At 58.5% G+C, this 19,301-nt stretch overlaps 1 protein-coding gene across 1 annotated transcript; it reads right to left on the bottom strand.

Annotated features, from left to right (window-relative positions):
• Positions 1 to 16,398: 16,398 nt before the first annotated feature.
• LOC133929859 (GDSL esterase/lipase At1g28600-like) lies at positions 16,399 to 18,931 on the bottom strand. Its single transcript, XM_062376617.1, has 5 exons — positions 18,600 to 18,931; positions 18,290 to 18,505; positions 18,022 to 18,170; positions 17,646 to 17,919; positions 16,399 to 16,749 (listed from the first exon to the last, which is right to left on the bottom strand). The coding sequence occupies exons 1-5, from the start codon at positions 18,847 to 18,849 to the stop codon at positions 16,523 to 16,525; spliced, it is 1,116 nt and encodes a 371-aa protein (XP_062232601.1). The 5' UTR covers positions 18,850 to 18,931; the 3' UTR covers positions 16,399 to 16,522.
• Between the last annotated feature and the right edge of the window lie 370 nt (positions 18,932 to 19,301).

Genomic DNA, 19,301 nt, shown 5'->3' with positions numbered 1-19,301 from the left:
TATAGTTGAGGCCTTCAAGCCTGCCGCCAGGGATGCCAGCTGTCGGTGTATTCAGAACTAGGGGTCCCTAAGTCCCGAGGCCAGACCGGCTATCCACCACATGTCACCACCCTGCGAGGTAAGAAAAAGCTAAGTCTCGGGAGAAGGTGCTCGGGGCCGCCGCCTCTGGTTCCCGAGCACCCTAGTTCCCCGATGATCTGCAGGGTCCAAATACTAAGACCAAAGTGCTCGGGAGAGAGTGCTCGGGACTGCACGTGGCAGCCCCCGAGGACCCAGTGCCCCGAAGGCCCCACCAAAGTGCTCGGGAGAGAGTGCTCGGGGCTGCACGTGGCAGCCCCCGAGGACTCGGTGCCCCGAAGGTCCCACCGAAGTGCTCGGGAGAGAGTGCTCGGGGCTGCACGTGGCAGCCCCCGAGGACTCGGTGCCCCGAAGGTCCCACCGAAGTGCTCGGGAGAGAGTGCTCGGGGCTGCACATGGCAGCCCTCGAGGACCCAGTGCCCCGAAGGCCCCACCAAAGTGCTCGGGAGAGAGTGCTCGGGGCTGCACGTGGCAGCCCCCGAGGACTCAGTGCCCCGAAGGTCCCACCGCAGTACTCGGGAGAGAGTGCTCGGGGCTGCACGTGGCAGCCCCCGAGGACTCGTGCCCCGAAGGTCCCACCGAAGTGCTAGGGAGAGAGTGCTCGGGGCTGCACGTGGCAGCCCCCGAGGACTCGGTTCCCCGAAGGTCTCACTCGAATGCTCGGGAGAGAGTGCTCGGGGCTGCACGTGGCAGCCCCCGAGGACTCGGTTCCCCGAAGGTCTCACTCGAGTGCTCGGGAGAGAGTGCTCGGGGCTGCACGTGGCAGCCCCCGAGGACTCGGTTCCCCGAAGGTCTCACTCGAGTGCTCGGGGCTGCACGTGGTAGCCCCCGAGGACTCGGTTCCCCGAAGGTTCGCGCAAGATCATTCAACGACCCGAAGGGTCCCGTCGTCAGGGTGTCATCCAGTCAAAGGCCCAATGCCGTATTTAATAGGCACGCGCGGTCTGACATCCTGACATCCTGACATTCTCAGCTGCCCACGCCCCAGTGTCAGACCCTGCCATGCACTGGCAGGGGGGCGTGGGTCCATTAAATGCACGGGTCCCGTCCCGTTTCATCCAGGTGCCTCGGGATAACGTTGCCAGAATCGAAGCGCTCGGCCTGCCACCCTGCCCTGGCAGAAGAACAAGACAGGGTGGGCGCACCGGGCACCTCTGAGGCTGCCCGGTGGGCCCTTTTCATGGCGCCCCGAGGCTTCCGCAGCGGCTGGTGGTCGAATGTGCGCCGCATTTCTCCACCGCCCCTGTCACTTCGCCAAGATGAAATGATTACGCCTTTTTCTCCGTGGCACCTTGGCATTCGCGTCACCTCTTTCCCATTCAGGATATGTTGAGGTCGGCGCACCTATAAAAGGAAAGGATGGAGAACACTAAAAAAGGAGAGAAAAAGCCTTCGACCACCAGACGACCAACAATCTCCGACGAACCAGGCCAAAGACAGATCGACAGACACTCGAACCAGCTCGAGTTAAGCTAGAACATAAGAGCCTCAAGCTCTTTGTAAACAGCTCTCCCCTTAGAACCAGATACCTCCTTGAAGAATTCTCTTCAAGGATAAATATAGTGTTCATACAGGAGTAGGGTGTTACGCCTCCGTGCGGCCCGAACCTGTCTAAAACCCGGCGTACCCACTTTTTCTTGCATTAGGGTGATCGTCTCCCGCCAGCCATCGCATTTATTTCCGTTCCCGCTTATTTCCCAAACAAGTTTTTTCAGGATCATCCCCCCGGCCGAATCTCTAAAAAGGGGTCTCTCGGGATCCCTGCGACAGGAGTTCACTCTCCGACAGCTGGCGCGCCAGGTAGGGGGGAATATCCCTGGATTGTTTGTTTCACTTTTTTCTCCACAGGAAAAGATGGTAGGTGGGCACCGTCTCCAGCGTTCCGGCTCCACTTCCAGTAACGGAACGCTGCCCCACGAAGAAAGCCCCATCGCTGCTGCGTACCCGCGGCAGCCGCCATCCACGCGTGCGGTTTTTCCCGCCCAAGGGGATCAAGGCGCTGGGCCCATCAGCGCCGCCGCCGCTGCCAACGTACTTTCCGACCCCCAGCAGGTGGTCGGGACCCCGGCCGCCAGGTCTGCCTCTGGACCACGTCGGGTGCCGCCTCGGTGCAGGCTCGCTTTCAGTGAGGCCAGCCCAGGGAGCTCGTTGCTTGCAGCACAAGCTCTCCTCAGACACCCGCCCATTCAGGCCACGCCAAACACTCCGGAAGGCCGGTGGATGCAAGACGTCGTCGCTTTGGTCGGCACTGCTCGTCGCCAGGTGCAGGCCGGGAGTCCTCGCACCACTTCTCAGCACGGTGCCGCCAGAGCCGGCTCCTCAGCGGGCAACACCCACACGGGCCGAGGGGTCTCCAGGCGGAGTGCCGTCCCCCTGGCCATGTCCGGAGCCCGGGACCTTCGTTTGCACCTTGACGAGCGGAGGGGCCACGAAGATGCTCGAGTCACTCTCGAACATCAGCGGGAGACCCGGCAGGGGGTTGGGGCAGAGGACCAGGCTTCCTCTCTCCCGGCCCATGACCACCGGGGATCCCCGGCTCGCCGCTTCTCGCCACCAAGAACCCCCGCTCGTGCTGCGGGGTACGGCACCGGTTGCCGTGCCTTCACCACCGAGCTCCGCCGGGTGAGGTGGCCTTCCAAGTTCCGCCCCGAGCTGCCGGAGAAGTACGACGGGTCCATCGACCCCGTCGAGTTCCTCCAGATCTACACGACGGCCGTCCAAGCGGCCGGAGGCAGCGAAAAGGTGATGGTAAACTATTTTCATGTTGCCTTGAGGGGTTCTGCCCGCTCTTGGCTTATGAACTTACCCCCAGGATCTATCAGCCCCTGGGATGACCTGTGCCACCAATTCGTGGCCAACTTTCAGGGCACGTTCGCACGTCCCGGTCTGGAGTGCGACCTCCACGCCGTCCAACAGCAGGAAGGGGAGACGCTACGGCGATTTATACAGCGTTTCAGCCAGGTTCGCAACACTATTCCGCGAGTGGCCCCCCATGCTGTTATTGTTGCTTTTCGGCAGGGCGTCCGTGATGAGCGGATGCTCGAGAAGCTAGGTACACACGAGATCGAGACCCCTGCGGAGCTTTTCACACTGGCCGATAAGTGCGCCAAGGCTGCGGAGGCCAGGGCATGGCATACTCCTCGCCCCGTTTCCGACCAGCCAAGTTCTTCCCGCTCTGATAAGCGGGAAAAGAAAAAGAGAAGGAAGCGCGAGGCCGCTCCCGTTGAGCCAGCCCAAGTCCCCGCTCACAGGGAGCCGCAAGAGCCCGATCGCCGGCAAGAGCGTCAGCCGGGTGCCGATCGGCGCCCCGTCAGGGCCCCTGCTCGGGCTCCTCCTCGGGCCTCTGTGCCCGCGAGGGCCCCGGCACCGGCTAGGGCGTCAGCTCCAGCAAGAGCCCCGGCCCCTGGCCGAGCTCCTATTCCAGCGAGGGTCCCCGCTCCCGCGGGGCCCGAGCCAGGTAAATGGTGTCCCATACACCTGACCAGATGGCACGACCTCACGGAGTGTCGTACGGTCAAAGGACTCGTGGAGCAGCGCCAGAGGGAGCGCGACGAGTCCCACGGAGGAGGCAATGCCGAGGTCGTCCCCAACAACACCGAGCTCGGCTTCCAGGAGCCCGAGCATGCGGTTGCCTTCATCGACGGGGGCGCTTACACACCCTGCTCGCGCCGTGGCATCAAGGTCATGCGGCGCGAAGTGTGCTCGGCAACCCCGAGCGAGGAGGCCACAAGACCCCTGAGGTGGTCGGATGCTCCGATCACGTTCAGCATGGCAGATCACCCCGTCAGCACCGCAGCCGTGGGACGGCTACCTCTGGTTGTGTCTCCCACTATCTGCAATGTTAAGGTCGGCAGAGTGCTGATCGACGGTGGTGCCGGCCTCAACCTCCTTTTCAAGGAGGCTTTTGAGAAGCTGCAAGTATCTTCCCGACGCCTAAAGCCGTCACTCCCTTTCTGTGGAGTAACTCCTGGGCACTCCCTGCCCCTCGGGCAGGTTGAGTTGCCTGTCACATTTGGGAGCCGGGACAACTTCCGCACGGAGTGCGTCCTCTTCGATGTTGCGGAGCTCCCTCTCCCCTACAACGCCATCCTCGGGCGTCCGGCGCTTGCCAAGTTCATGATGGCCGTGCATTACGCATACCTTACGGTTAAGATGCCCGGCCCCGCAGGCTCTATCTCCGTGGTCGCCGACTCCCGCGGCGCCGTCTCCTGCGCCGAACAATCATACATGGCTCTGGTCTCAGCACAGGCCGAGGTTGATGGCTCTTCAGGGGGCCCGGGACCCCCTTCATCCAGACCCCGACTCGCCGCCGACACCTCTGTTCCAACGAAGGAGGTCGAGGTGGGCGAAGGCGCTACCCAGGTTGTCCGAATCGGCAGCGACCTGGGCAGCAAATAGGAAAGCGCGCTCGTCGCCTTCCTCCGTGCTAACGTGGACGTGTTTGCCTGGCAACCGTCCGACATGCCCGGGATCCCTAGGGAGGTGATCGAGCATCACTTGGCCGTGCGTCCGGACGCCCGCCCGGTGAAGCAGAAGGTCCGGCGGCAGGCGCCAGAGCGCCAGGAGTTTATCCGCGAGCAGGTCCGCAAGCTCCTCGACGCCGGATTCATCTGAGAAGTCCTCCACCCCGACTGGCTCGCAAATCCAGTCATCGTCCCGAAGGCCAACGGCAAGCTTCGCATGTGCGTGGACTACACCGACCTTAACAAGGCTTGTCCTAAAGATCCCTTCCCCTTACCTCGCATTGATCAAATCATAGATTCAACTGCGGGATGTGATCTTTTGTGCTTCCTAGATGCAAACTCTGGGTATCACCAGATTCGCATGGCCGTAGGGGACGAGGAAAAAACTGCTTTTACTACCCCAGTGGGGACTTATTGCTACATGTCAATGCCTTTCGGCCTGCGCAACGCTGGATCATCCTTCCAGCGCGCCATTCGTATCACTCTTAACTCGCAGGTTGGCCGCAACGTCGAAGCCTACATCGACGATCTCGTGGTCAAAACCCGAGATCGCGCCACCCTGCTCGAGGACCTTGCCGAGACTTTCAACAGTCTCCGCTCTACCCGCCTCAAGCTCAACCCGGAGAAATGTGTCTTCGGGGTCCCAGCGGGCAAGCTCCTTGGTTTCTTGGTCTCTGGCCGAGGAATCGAGGTCAATCCGGAGAAGATCCGGGCCATCGAGCAGATGCGACCCCCGGTTCGACTCAAGGAAGTCCAGCGCCTCGCCGGCTGCATGGCCGCCCTCGGGCGTTTCATCTCCAAGCTCGGGGAACGAGGGCTCCCCCTCTTCAAGCTTCTGAAAAAATCCGGTCATTTTAACTGGACGCCGGAGGCCGAGCAGGCCTTCCGCGACTTAAAGAAGTACCTTACTTCGCCACCCGTGTTGGTGGCTCCTCCTCAAGGTGAGCCCCTGCTGCTTTACGTTTCAGCCACTCCTCAGGTTGTGAGCGTAGTATTGGTGGTGGAGCGAGACGAGTGTTCGGGGCCGGGTGCTGGGTCCCAGCTCCCAGAGGCCCCCGACCACTCACCTGTCCTCGTGGCTCCCCCGGAGCGAGGGGTCGAGCCCGAGCACACTGCTCTTCCCAGCCAAGGAATTGAGCTCGAATGCTCGGCCAACCCCGTCCATACCGCCGACCCTGGGGGCTGTGGCAGCCCCCCGGGTGGGGCCACCATCCGGGCCCGCCGGGTACAGCGACCGGTGTACTTCGTCAGCGAGGTCCTCCGGGAGGCCAAGACAAGGTATCCCCAAGCTCAGAAGCTGCTCTATGCCGTGCTCATCGCCTCCCGGAAGCTGCGCCACTACTTCCAGGCGCACAAAGTCTCGGTGGTTACCACTTATCCACTGGGACCCATTCTCCGGAACCGGGAAGGCACCGGGCGCGTTGTCAAATGGGCAGTAGAGCTGGCGGAGTTCGACCTACACTTCGTCAGTCGCCAGGCAATTAAAAGCCAGGCACTCTCCGACTTCTTGGCGGAGTGGACGCCCGTCCCCTGCGTCGTCCCAGAAGAGGTTTCTGCCTATCCCGGGCACGACGCGCCCGGGTACTGGGTCATGCACTTCGACGGCTCCCTCTCGCTGAAAGGCGCAGGGGCCGGAGTGGTTCTCACCTCCCCAACGGGTGAAGAGCTCCGGTACGTCGTACAGTTGCAATTCCGCGCATCCAACAACATGGCGGAGTATGAAGGTCTCATCGCCGGCCTCCGAGCTGCGGTGGGGCTCGGGATTCGTCGCCTCCTGGTCAAAGGGGACTCCCAACTGGTCGTCAACCAGGTGTCCAAGGAGTACCAGTGCACGGATCCTCAAATGGCGGCGTACGTGGCTGCAGTCAGAAAGCTCGAGCGACGCTTCGACGGCCTCGAGTTGCGGCATATCTCTCACCGCGACAATGCTCCGGCCGACGAGCTCTCTCGCCTGGCCTCATCACGTGCGCGCGTCCCTGCCGGAGTCTTTGAAGAAAGACTCGCACGGCCTTCCGTCCTGCCTGCCGAACAGGATGAAGGGGAAACCTCGAACTCAATTCAGGAAACCCCGGCGGTGCCCTCAGTGGGAAGCCCCGTCAGGGCGCCACCGTCCGACGAGTGCGCTGTGCTCGCCGAATGTTCTCAAGATGCCTCGTGGATGTCTGACATCCGAGGGTACTTGAAAGAAAAGTTCCTACCCGAGGATGAGGCGTCTGCCGAAAGGGTTGCTCGGCAGTCCAAACGCTATGCCATTGTAGATGGGGATCTCTACCGACGTAGCGCAGGAGGTATCCTCCTGAAATGCATCTCTCGGGCAGAAGGCGGCGATCTTCTCGCTAAGGTCCACGAGGGCGAGTGCGGTGGCCATTCATCGTTCCGCACGCTGGTCGGGAAAGCCTTCCGGCAAGGTTTCTACTGGCCTACAGCTCTCCAGGATGCTTCTGAGCTGGTTCGGCGCTGCAGGGCATGCCAGTTCCATGCAAAGCAGATTCACCAGCCAGCTCAGGCTCTCCATACCATTCCCCTGTCATGGCCTTTCGCGATCTGGGGTTTGGACATTCTGGGTCCATTCCCCCGAGCAGTCGGGGGCTATGCATACCTATATGTCGCTATAGACAAATTCACCAAGTGGCCGGAGGCGGTCCCAGTCATTAAGGTGACAAAAAACACGGCGCTCCAGTTTATCCATGGCATCACTAGCCGCTTTGGTGTCCCCAATCGGATCATCACCGACAACGGCACCCAGTTCACAAGTGCCTTGTTCGGGGACTATTGCGAAGATCTCGGCATCAAGCTCTGCTTCGCTTCCGTCGCTCATCCTCGGAGTAACGGGCAGGTCGAGCGCGCCAACGCGGAGATACTAAAAGGCCTCAAAACCCGGACCTATAACGTGCTCGCTAAGCACGGGAAGGGATGGGTGGACGAGCTGCCAGCCGTGCTATGGGCCAATCGGACTACGCCAAGCCGCGCTACCGGGGAGACTCCTTTCTTCCTCGTCTACGGCGCCGAAGCAGTCCTCCCCTCCGAGCTCACTCTGGGCTCCCCTCGAGTGCATGCATACTCTGAGGGTGAGCAGGAGCATCAAAGGCACGACGACGTAGACTACCTGGAGGAGCGCCGGCGGCGTGCTGCTGTCCGGGCGGCTCGGTACCAGCAGAGTCTGCGGCGTTATCATCTGCGCCATGTCCGGGCCCGGTCTCTCGAGGTGGGGGACCTAGTTCTCCGACGCATCCAGTCGCGCGAAGGAATGAATAAGTTGTCCCCTGTGTGGGAAGGTCCCTTCACCGTGATCGCGGTCCCCCGGGCAGGTTCTTTCAGGTTGGCGACGGAGGAAGGACAGCCACTCCCGAATCCGTGGAACATCGAGCATCTTCGACGCTTCTACCCGTAGATGGCCGTGCTCGCGGTTCAGGTTAGTAAGGCCGGGGGCTTCTCCCCGCCCGAGCAGTCTGAAGGCTTCGCCCCGTGGGGTAAGTCGATGTCACCCAACCTTGTAAATATTGCACATTAAGTTTTTCAATAAGCAATCGCTATATCAAAATACTTTTTCTGGATTCCGTATGTTTAATATGTCTGGTGAGGAGCTCGGTTGTGCGAGAAAAAGTTCGCTCTCTCTTTTTTCCCGTTGACAAAAGAATCCCGATCGGTATGCATGCGAGCAGTCGCCGCTGACCCACGTCCGGCATGGTAGGCTGTGGTGTTTGGTGTCATGGCAGGCTCCCGGGCACTACCAAGTTTCGGGGTGCTCTGGGTAATCCAATCGCTCGAGCTGCTCGAGTAGTCCGGAGCTCGGGCCCTCGGAGCGGGCTGTCGGTGCTCGGTCTGGTCTGTCATACCCGGACGACACCGAACCATAGGACCTCTAGGTTATGCCTCTGTCCGCTCTTGTTCGCCGGTTTGGGTATTCAAGAGGTCTCGGGTCAAAAACGAGAACAGTCTATAGCAAGTACCGCACTAACAGAGCGCACCAGACAAAGAAATTCTATATTCTCTCTCAAGTCACAGGCTGGCAATCACAAGCAGTTCGGCCGCAAGGGCTTCAATGCCCCGGTCTCTGGTCGGCCCCAAGGGTCTTCGGGTGGTCCTACCACTTAGGCTTGGGTGGTCGAGGCCACCCGACCCTAGGAGCCTCGTATGCCTCTGGGCCCTCGGGCGCTCCGTTGAAAGAATCAAGTCCCCGGGCCCCCGAGCTCGGAGGCACACCCCTCCTGGATCGGTTGGCCGGAAGGACGACAGCTGTCCGGTGAGTGGTTATATTCAGACAAGTCTGCTTTCAGTAAATTTATGTTCCCGAGTCATTCTCGGGGGCTCTCGCGCTTTAATCTGTTCGGCGAGGTGGTCTCCTTGCACGCAAAAACCCTGCCGCGTGTCTACTTTTTCCCAGAACGACATAGCGGTTTGTAGAAAGGAGTACCGTGCTTACGATAATGTCTGACCGAAGCCCTTCGTGGTCGTCGTGGTGTTCGGTCTGCTTTTATGGACCCCGATCACTACCGAGTCCTCGGGTGCCCTGGGTAATCCTATCGCTCGAGCTGCTCGAGTAGTCCGGAGCTCCCGCCTTGGGGGCGGGCTGTCAGTGCTCGGTCCGGCCCGTTTTGAGCCCGGGCACCACCGGACCGCGAGGACTTTTGGTCACATTCTCGCCCGCACGCGTCTCCCTTCTACTAACTGAGTGGTCGCAAAGTGAAAAAGTGTTCATTAGGCACGGCGTGTTCCGAGCAGGATCGATCTATCTCCTGGGCAAGGGAGTCTGTGTCTTCGTTTCTTAACCTAGGTAGTGCGGACTCGCGAGAGCTTGAGGGCTGGCTGCGCCAACGCCAGCGACCGGAACAACTTCATTTCTCGGGGATGGGAAGGTCGGGAACGGCCCGACTGAGTACTCCCCGGGACTTCCAGGCAGAGCACCAGAAGAAACATCAAACACACAGAGAAATTGGAGTTGCGAGCCCAAGGAAAAGCTGCCATTATATTCACAAGACATATACAAGGCGTTTTCTAAAGGTTCACTCCTAATATTCACTCCTACATCTACAACAAAAGAAGAGAGGGCACAGAAGGCCTAGTCGGCGGCAGAGGCGTCGGCTGAATCCTCCGAGTCATCCCCGGGGGCTGGCGGCGGCGGCACTTCTCGCCTGAAGCCGGCCGCCACCACGGAGGCGGTACTCCTAACCACTGCCCGGGCGGCCTCCTCCTCAGCCTCGACTACTCCCTCCCGCGCTGGCTCCAACGGGAAGTTCGGGTCCCTGCTTCGGTAGCAGGCCAAGACGCGGCACGTGCCAAGCCACGTCCCTCCCGGGCGGCAAGTTCCTGAACTGCCCAGGGCAGGGTCTCGAGGCGCTCGCAGACCTGCTGCAGCCCCAACACTTGTCGTGCGGGGCCGTCGCCCTTCTTGTCGTCGACAAGCCGTCCGAGACCACCCTTCTCCACGGCCCGTCGCATCCGCCGGAGGATGTCCTCCAGCATATGCTCAAGGTTGACCCGCGAGACAAAGGCGGTCTCGAGCTTCTCCTTGGCGGCCCGCAGCTGTGCCTCGAGTCCCTGGTCCCTGGCCGGACCAGAAGAACCGCCAGCTGCGGCGGGGACGGCAGCCTGCTTCGCCTTGGCCACCATCTCGGACAAGGCGCGCTCACGGGTGGCCAGTTCCGCCTCGTGCTTCGCATTCTCTTCCGCCCTGGTAGCCGCGGCGGCCACCGCAGCAGCAGCTTCGCCCTCTCGGCGACTCAGTTCGCCTTCTCGACGACTCAGCTCATTCTCCCGCCGGGCCAGCACATCCTCCTGCTGGACCACCGAATCCTCCCGGGCACCGAGTTCGGACGCCGATAGCTCGTTGTCTACTTCCCGGATGGAGACTTCCTCTTCCCAGCGCTTGATTTCTTCTCTGATTTGCCGGAGGTTGTCTTCCCAGCGCCGGAGGTCGGCGTGCGTCTTCTCGGCCGCGCCCTCCCGGCGGGTCAGCTCAGCTTGCCGCTCCTCCGCAGCCTGCTCCCGGGCTTCGACTGCCACCTCCCTCTCCTGCGCCTGCGCCATCCTGGCAAGGGCCTCGGCAGCTTGCTGCCTCGACACCTCGGCCAAGCGGGCGGCGTCTTCTCGTTCCCGCGCGACCTCTGCCCGCGCGGTCTTCAAAGTTTCTCGTTCCCGCGCGGCTTCCGCGCGGATGTCTTCTAGGAGTTTCTGCTCCCGCGCGGCTGCCGCACGGGCCTCCTCCTGGGCGCCCGCCAGCTGCGCCTTCTCCAGTGCCAGGCGGGCGCACTCGGCTTCGAGCTCCCCCTCCTTGGCCTTCACCACTGCGCCCAGTTGCCCGACTGCTGCTTGGACGTCTTTAATGGCGGCCAGGAAGGGATCGGCAGGCCGACCGGGCACTGCGGGCGCCCAGGCTTCTCCGCGCGATGCCTCCAGGGGGGCCGAGCTCTCCGCCGGGCCTTGCGCCGCCATCCGCCCCGGGCTCTGCCTGCCCGGGGTAGGCTCCACCGGAGCCAAGGTCTCGGACGGCGGCCGCGTTCCCGCATCGGCCGCCCTGTCCACCGGCCCCGGCAGAACATCCGCCTCCACCGTTATCCGCCCCGGGCTCTCCGCGCCCGGGGTAGGTTCCGCCGGCACCCTTCTTTCGGCTGCCACCTCCGCCTCTCTCCCAGGGGCCGCCACGTCGATTGGCACCTCCGCCGATCCTATGCCGGCCTCCGCCGTCGCAGCGGGCAGGCTCGGCTCTGGCTCCGGCGCCCTCTCTCTCTCCGTCACAACAGCGCCTGCAGCTGGCCTGCGGGAGACAAGTGAAAGTTGTCAAAACTTAGTTCGGGCCGAAAATGCCCATGGAAAAGCAAGAAAGAAGACTCACCGATACCGCCATTTGGCCGCTGGGAGTCTGATGTCCGGGTCCGGTGCCGTCGGTCCGGACTCCTCCCGCCGCCTCTTCCGCTGGGGGCTCGGCCGAGCCACTACGCAGGCCACGGGCGCCGTCGTGCGAACCTCGGGTGCCGCCGGACGGGTCTCGGTCTCCGCCGTGCAGGTCGCGGGCGTCGATGCAGGCCCCATCCGCACCAGGCGCGGCTCCAGCACCGGAAATGCCGCCGCTGCCGTCGGCGACGGCGGAGAATCCGGCACTAGGATCAAGGCCCGGGGTCGCTTTCCCCGGTCTCCCGGCGCCAACTCTTCAACAACTTCAGTGGCGCCCTCCTCTCCGGCACGGCGGCTGCTGCTTGCGGCGGCCCCGTCGCCAGCCCGCGCCGAACTACCTGCGACCTCCTCGCCAAGAAGTTCCTCCAGCCCGGGGAGGTCGGAGGCCTCGGGACTCCGGCTTTGTGGCCGGTCCACGGGCCCCTGGGCATCGAACTCCGGCAGCCCCGCCATGATGGCCACCCGGTTGGGATTGGCGCAGAGCGCCATCTCCGGCCACGGGAGCTCCGCCCGGCTCATGTCCTCCGTCCCGGTGATCACTCGGGTCATCCCTCGCAGCTCCGCCTGCCCCAGATCCCAGCTCGCGCCAATCTGGGTCCTGGTGATGTCCTCCGGCCCGGTGTAGAACCAGCTTGGTCGGGCCCGCTCTCGCAAGGGTGCCAACCGACGACGCAGAAAGTCCACGACCACCATGACTGAGGTCAGCCCGCCCTCGCGCAGTTCCAAGATGCGCTCTAGCACCGGCTTCAGTCTCGCATCTTCTGGCGGCGGCGCCTCCCACGTCGACCGCCGAGGTTCCGCCGCCCTCTCTGGCAATTCGAGGCGCTCGTGGGGGTCGATGTCGACGAAGAACCAGTCCCGCAGCCACTCCTCCCACTTGCTGCGCAGAACCTGGGGAATATAATGATCCCCCAGGCCTTCCCGGAGCCGAAGGTTGCAGCACCCCGCGACGTCCGCCGTGGAGTACCCCCTCTTCTTCCCCACCGGCCGGAGAACGAAGAAATGGCGAAGCAGCGTCGCCGACGGCATCACCCCCACGAACATTTCGCAGAGATGCGCGAAGACCGCCAACGCCACGACGGAATTGGGGCTTAGGTGCGCCATTTGTATGCCGTACGTCTCCAAAACTTGCAGAAAGAAGGCGGAGAACGGCGGCACTAGCCCCGCCGCCACGAAAGAGGTGAAGAGAACGGTCCGCCCAGGGACGGTCGTCGCCGGCGTCAGAGTCGCCGGCCTCACCACCACGGCACCTTCCTGACCCTCCGGTACCAACAGCTTCCTAATTTTATCCGCCGCCTCCTCATTCCTCAGACGAGACTCCGGCAAGATGCTGTCCGAAGTCCTGTCCCGGCGTCCTCCTCCAACCCTCGTCATCTCAACAGGGTGGAGAAGAGGGAGAAGGGAGAATGCTCCGGTCGCCTGGGATTTTCCTGAGGGCTTCAGAGCACCAAGAATGCGCAAGTGCAAGAGAGCGTAAAAAGGGGAAACGGACCGATCCGTTCCCCCTTTTTTATATCTCAAAATTCGAAAACTGCCGCCCCAGACGGTTCGCTCGGCGAAGCGTCGCCTCGATCGACGCAACTGTCAGACGAATCTCCCGCCGATCGCACGATGTCAGCGGTTGCCAGGCGTATTTTCCTCGATCTGCGCGGCGACCGCGCGTGCCGCCCGTATGGTTATCATACCCTTCGGAAGTTGTGTGGACACGCGTCCACTCATTTTCCCGTTGGAACGTACTTAAGGTCTAGGTCCGCAAGGGCCACCTCTCGAAAGCTTGCCACATGGCGTCCGCGCTAGCCTTGGCCTCGGTCGCGACGAAGGGCCCATTCGCAGTCTCCGTCCCGTCGGCTACCAACGGGCCCGGGGGCTACTGTCGGTGTATTCAGAACTAGGGGTCCCTAAGTCCCGAGGCCAGGCCGGCTATCCACCACATGTCACCACCCTGCGAGGTAAGAAAAAGCTAAGTCCCGGGAGAAGGTGCTCGGGGCCGCCGCCTCTGGTTCCCGAGCACCCTAGTTCCCCGATGATCTGCAGGGTCCAAATACTAAGACCAAAGTGCTCGGGAGAGAGTGCTCGGGACTGCACGTGGCAGCCCCCGAGGACCCAGTGCCCCGAAGGCCCCACCAAAGTGCTCGGGAGAGAGTGCTCGGGGCTGCACGTGGCAGCCCCCGAGGACTCGGTGCCCCGAAGGTCCCACCGAAGTGCTCGGGAGAGAGTGCTCGGGGCTGCACGTGGCAGCCCCCGAGGACTCGGTGCCCCGAAGGTCCCACTGAAGTGCTCAGGAGATAGTGCTCGGGGCTGCACATGGCAGCCCCCGAGGACCCAGTGCCCCGAAGGCCCCACCAAAGTGCTCGGGAGAGAGTGCTCGGGGCTGCACGTGGCAGCCCCCGAGGACTCGGTGCCCCGAAGGTCCCACCGCAGTACTCGGGAGAGAGTGCTCGGGGCTGCACGTGGCAGCCCCCGAGGACTCGTGCCCCGAAGGTCCCACCGAAGTGCTAGGGAGAGAGTGCTCGGGGCTGCACGTGGCAGCCCCCGAGGACTCGGTTCCCCGAAGGTCTCACTCGAATGCTCGGGAGAGAGTGCTCGGGGCTGCACGTGGCAGCCCCCGAGGACTCGGTTCCCCGAAGGTCTCACTCGAGTGCTCGGGAGAGAGTGCTCGGGGCTGCACGTGGCAGCCCCCGAGGACTCGGTTCCCCGAAGGTCTCACTCGAGTGCTCGGGGCTGCACGTGGTAGCCCCCGAGGACTCGGTTCCCCGAAGGTTCGCGCAAGATCATTCAACGACCCGAAGGGTCCCGTCGTCAGGGTGTCATCCAGTCAAAGGCCCAATGCCGCATTTAATAGGCACGCGCGGTCTGACATCCTGACATCCTGACATTCTCAGCTGCCCACGCCCCAGTGTCAGACCCTGCCATGCACTGGCAGGGGGGCGTGGGTCCATTAAATGCACGGGTCCCGTCCCGTTTCATCCAGGTGCCTCGGGATAACGTTGCCAGAATCGAAGCGCTCGGCCTGCCACCCTGCCCTGGCAGAAGAACAAGACAGGGTGGGCGCACCGGGCACCTCTGAGGCTGCCCGGTGGGCCCTTTTCATGGCGCCCCGAGGCTTCCGCAGCGGCTGGTGGTCGAATGCGCGCCGCATTTCTCCACCGCCCCTGTCACTTCGCCAAGATGAAATGATTACGCCTTTTTCTCCGTGGCACCTTGGCATTCGCGTCACCTCTTTCCCATTCAGGATATGTTGAGGTCGGCGCGCCTATAAAAGGAAAGGATGGAGAACACTAAAAAAGGAGAGAAAAAGCCTTCGACCACCAGACGACCAACAATCTCCGACGAACCAGGCCAAAGACAGATCGACAGACACTCGAACCAGCTCGAGTTAAGCTAGAACATAAGAGCCTCAAGCTCTTTGTAAACAGCTCTCCCCTTAGAACCAGATACCTCCTTGAAGAATTCTCTTCAAGGATAAATATAGTGTTCATACAGGAGTAGGGTGTTACGCCTCCGTGCGGCCCGAACCTGTCTAAAACCCGGCGTACCCACTTTTTCTTGCATTAGGGTGATCGTCTCCCGCCAGCCATCGCATTTATTTCCGTTCCCGCTTATTTCCCAAACAAGTTTTTTCAGGATCATCCCCCCGGCCGAATCTCTAAAAAGGGGTCTCTCGGGATCCCTGCGACAGGAGTTCACTCTCCGACACCAGCCGAGTTCATCAGTCGGTGTTGTACGTCGAGCCACATATTATCGATCGACAAACACCCACATGTTCATGCGCACAGTGAAGGACATCTATGTTGTCACCATGCATCCATCACAACAACATGTGGAGGCGTACCTGGAGTTCACCCTCACGCTGCACGTGGAGAAGCGCTCCACTATAATGTCCGTCCGTGATCCGCTGAGGTTCACCGTCCAAATTGTCAAGCTCGAGATGGCGCCATCCAGCGGAGCAGCTTCTGAGGCGAAGTCATAGATCCCACCGAGACTGTGCAGGCCGCGGAGCTACCGACGCCACCAAGGCTGTTCGTGAACCATAAAGGATGACGCTGGGGTTGCCAAGATGCCGCGTCATTTGCAGAGACCCCAACATTACCACGTTGGCCACCGGAGGCATCGCACACGACCTGAAAGCCAGTCCATGCACTTAGATGCACTAGTGCATGTGTACATGCAAATACACATGTATTAGTGCATGAGTGCATCGTACTGCTACTAGATCACAAAATCAAGCACTGGAGTCTACAGGCTTTCCCGGATGATGTTTCAGGATGCACATCTTTACCAATTTCCTCTCTCTATCTTCTCATCCCGATGATGCTGCCAAGTCATCGAATCGGACAAGTCGAGCGCCATCATGCATGTTCTTCCATCTACTATAATGACAAGGGCGAATGCAGCCAACGCATCAACTGCGCTACCACCGGCTCATGGACCAACGAGGCCATGGATGACACCGACGCCCCCATCTACACCAACCACATCATCACATGCATGGAGAACGGGAAGCGAAGACCAAAAAATATGACCATGTACACAGTTTAATCGGAGATATTCTGTGAGCTCAACTCACAGATGTAATTAACTAGGAGCCTTTCGAGGGCCTAGAAACTAGAAGACCACATTGCCCAAGTCAGATTGCCGTCAGCAGGCTATGGAGCGCACACACATGAGAACCTATATTTATATTATTTAATATGAATAAAATATGTTCCCTATCTTTTGTCTTTCATCTGTTTATTTTGTGTACTTAGGTACACTATCACACCCGCACCCTTACACTCTGGGCTGAGAAATTTTAGATGATCTCTCGCATCCAAACATATACATATTTATAGTAATTAACATATCTTGTGGATCACAATTATACTATTTTTATGGTCGTAATTGAGGATAGCATAATAGCAAACTACAATACGCCTAGGTACATTATATATATATATATATATATATATATATTCTAGTTGGGCAAACCCAAATTAACAAGCTCGTCAACATATTTATTGATAGAAACTAAGTCTCCCTTCAACCCAAGTAAGAAAAAAATTACACTCATATCATGCTCGCTAGAATTACACAACAATGGTTTCGGCAAGCTAGTGCTGCATAGCACTCAGTATCGGCGGATCAGCGTAAGGCCCGTACAGCCACCCCTTGGCAACGTAGCGGTTGATGGCCTCCGTGTAGTGCACCCCGTCCCAGCTCACGTACGCTGCCGGATTCCGGCAAGCCACCACCCCAGGCATGCCGCAGACGGCGCTGCCGTTCCAGTTGTAGGCGCCGCCTGTGCCGCAGCACGCCTTCAGAACGTCACTGACGACGCCTGCACGTCGCAAAATTGACGATAACTTAATGATTGCATACACGAACCCGCTTCAACCGAAAAATGTCAAATGGCGACTACGACAGTTCTAAATACCTTTTTCTTACTAATCTTATATTTACTAATTGGAGGCTCCTTTTGGTGCCTCCACATTAATCTTAGAAAAATCCTAGAAATTCTCATAAAAAAGCAAAACATCCGACCGTCGAATTGATTGATTGACTAACTGTAACCATAGATCAACAACCAGAAGAAACAAAAGATTAAAAAACAAATCAGAGTCCAATTCTAAGACTACTTCCTTCCTGATCTTTCCTTCTTCTTTTTTTAGATATCCTTTGTCCAACAAGATTACGTTAGCAAACTCCAACTTAGTTACGTTAGCAATAAACACACTTTTCCAAATCAATTAAAATATACCAATTAAATATACGTGTAATCAGATATTACAAAATTAAAACAACAGAACGCAAACATATTACGGATTATCACATAAAAGTAATATCAAAGAATTTATAATGTATCTCAAAAAACTAATATGAGATACGGTGACAATATTAAAAATAATAATAATTTCAAAAAATCAAGAAACAAATAAAAATCAATTTGCATAACACATAAAATGAAAATTATAAATTAGATCTATTCACAAATAATAAATATGATTTCAATATTATGAATAAAAATTACATTTATATTTTATATTCTAATATTTAAATATAAATAGCTGATGTATCTTAGCATACAATTATTATTAACACAAATATCTAAAATTTAGTTGTATGCTAAATTTCTAGCCTGTGCAATCGCACAGGTTGATGCGCTAGTATATTATAACCAAAAGGGGCTTGCCTCTCCTGTTCTCTAAAAAAAGCTGAAAAAGATGCAAGTTTTACCGAAACTGTTGGGGTTTTCGATGATTCTGCGTATCGGGTTGTAGAAGTCGGCGAAGATGATCCTGGCATGGGGGTACCTGCCCCTGAGCCCGCCCACGGTCACGCGGAGCAGCGTGTTGTGGTACCTGGCCACGCTGTTGACGGCGCGGAGGCAGCCGATGCGGTCGTAGTCCATGGCGTTGGCGCTCCGCCGAAGGGTCAGGATGGTGGGCGAGCACCCGATCGGCGGGTTCCCCGGCACCACGATGTACGCCGCGCCATCGTTGATGAGCCTCTGTAAAGCAGAGCTGGATCACTGCCTGATAAACTAGCCGGAGTACAACTGATGAAACGGCGTGAAAACTGAACAGAAATGTGTGAACATGTATCAATATACCTCCACGGCCAAGGCAATGGTTTTCACAACTTTGGGCACGTACGATCTCACTTCGTCCTCGGTCTTGTTCGCCATCCAGATGAAGTTGTAGTCGTTCACACCAAACTCCCCGACGAGGAAAAGTGATTTACCGAAACAGCCCCCGGACCCTGCAGCAATCGGTTTGTTAGTTATCTATCTCGTCGAAAAATAATTAAGCACGACATGTGTATTCTTGAACCGTTGAACAAGACATGATGATAATTGCAAGGGAGAGGAAATGGCACACCTTCCGTGGTGTTGCAAAGCGATGGCCTGAGCTTCTCGAACCAGCCCAGCTGCACGTCCAGCGAATTGTTCAGAAGCTTAAACGGGACCAGGTCGTTCCTCTCGAAGAAGCCGACCTCGACCGCCGTCGCGCCGCCGACGGCGAAGTTTACGCCTTGAGAGATGTTAGAGCTATTCGACAGGGAAGCTGGCAGGAACGGGAGGCCAAATTCCTCGGCTGAAACCATGGGAAAGAACTGTCAGTCCAGAATTCAATTCAGACGTGTGCTCAAACTTCAGATAAGTGTATGTGAATCAGACAACTCACTTACCGATGAAATCTATGATGACCCTTCCATCGCTGGGGCGCCCCGTGGGGTGGCCGAAGAAGGTCATGCCGTAAGGAGGCTTGTCGATCCAAACAGGAATCACCGGAGTCGCCATGATGACGAAGTTGCCGGTGTCGATGTAGGAGTCCCCAAGGGTGAACATGGAGGTGAAGTAGCGTGGTGAGGCAGAGCTCACGCCCGAGAGAAAGTCTTGGAGGAGGAAGATGAAGGAGAAGACAAGTGTGAGCTCCATGGCTGCTACAACAATTTTTCGAGAACGCGCATTTGCCTAAAAGAAGGAGACGGCTGCTACAACTTGCAAGGGGAAGGCCAAAGCCACATGTTGGTCACGTCATAGATCGTGCTCGTTTGAGACCTTCTGTAGAAAACGACTTGAGAATGCTTATTGTGGACAGCGACAGCTGAGTTGCGTATTCAGCTAGATCGGCATATATATACCAGGCTCAATTCATCGGGCACATTTACTCGGAATTTTCAAAACCATGGGCGCTGGCACCATGTAAGTTATTTTCTCATGCTGCTACTCCAGAACGGTGCCTTCCCGACGGTGTGTAACTCACATGTCTTATTCATAAATCGGTGGAATGCTACATTGATGACATGGTAGTGAAAACCAATGATTGTTGCAACCACAAAGATGATCTCCGCATTGTTTCAATAGGCTGAGAAAGCACCAGTTAAAGA

Source organism: Phragmites australis, chromosome 9 (genome assembly GCF_958298935.1).
Source record: "Phragmites australis chromosome 9, lpPhrAust1.1, whole genome shotgun sequence".
Lineage (NCBI taxonomy): Eukaryota > Viridiplantae > Streptophyta > Magnoliopsida > Poales > Poaceae > Phragmites > Phragmites australis.
Note: the sequence above shows the minus strand (reverse complement) of the source record. Positions and strands in the feature narration are given on the sequence as shown.

Bases quoted from the DNA above. Each gene is read 5' to 3' on its own strand.
- LOC133929859 (XM_062376617.1), bottom strand. From the start codon at position 18,849: ATGGAGCTCACACTTGTCTTCTCCTTCATCTTCCTCCTCCAAGACTTT. The intron at 18,506-18,599 runs GTAAGTGAGTTG...CCATGGTTTCAG, and splicing joins GGTCATCATAGATTTCATCG to CCGAGGAATTTGGCCTCCCG. The intron at 18,171-18,289 runs GTGTGCCATTTC...CGATTGCTGCAG, and splicing joins GCTTTGCAACACCACGGAAG to GGTCCGGGGGCTGTTTCGGT.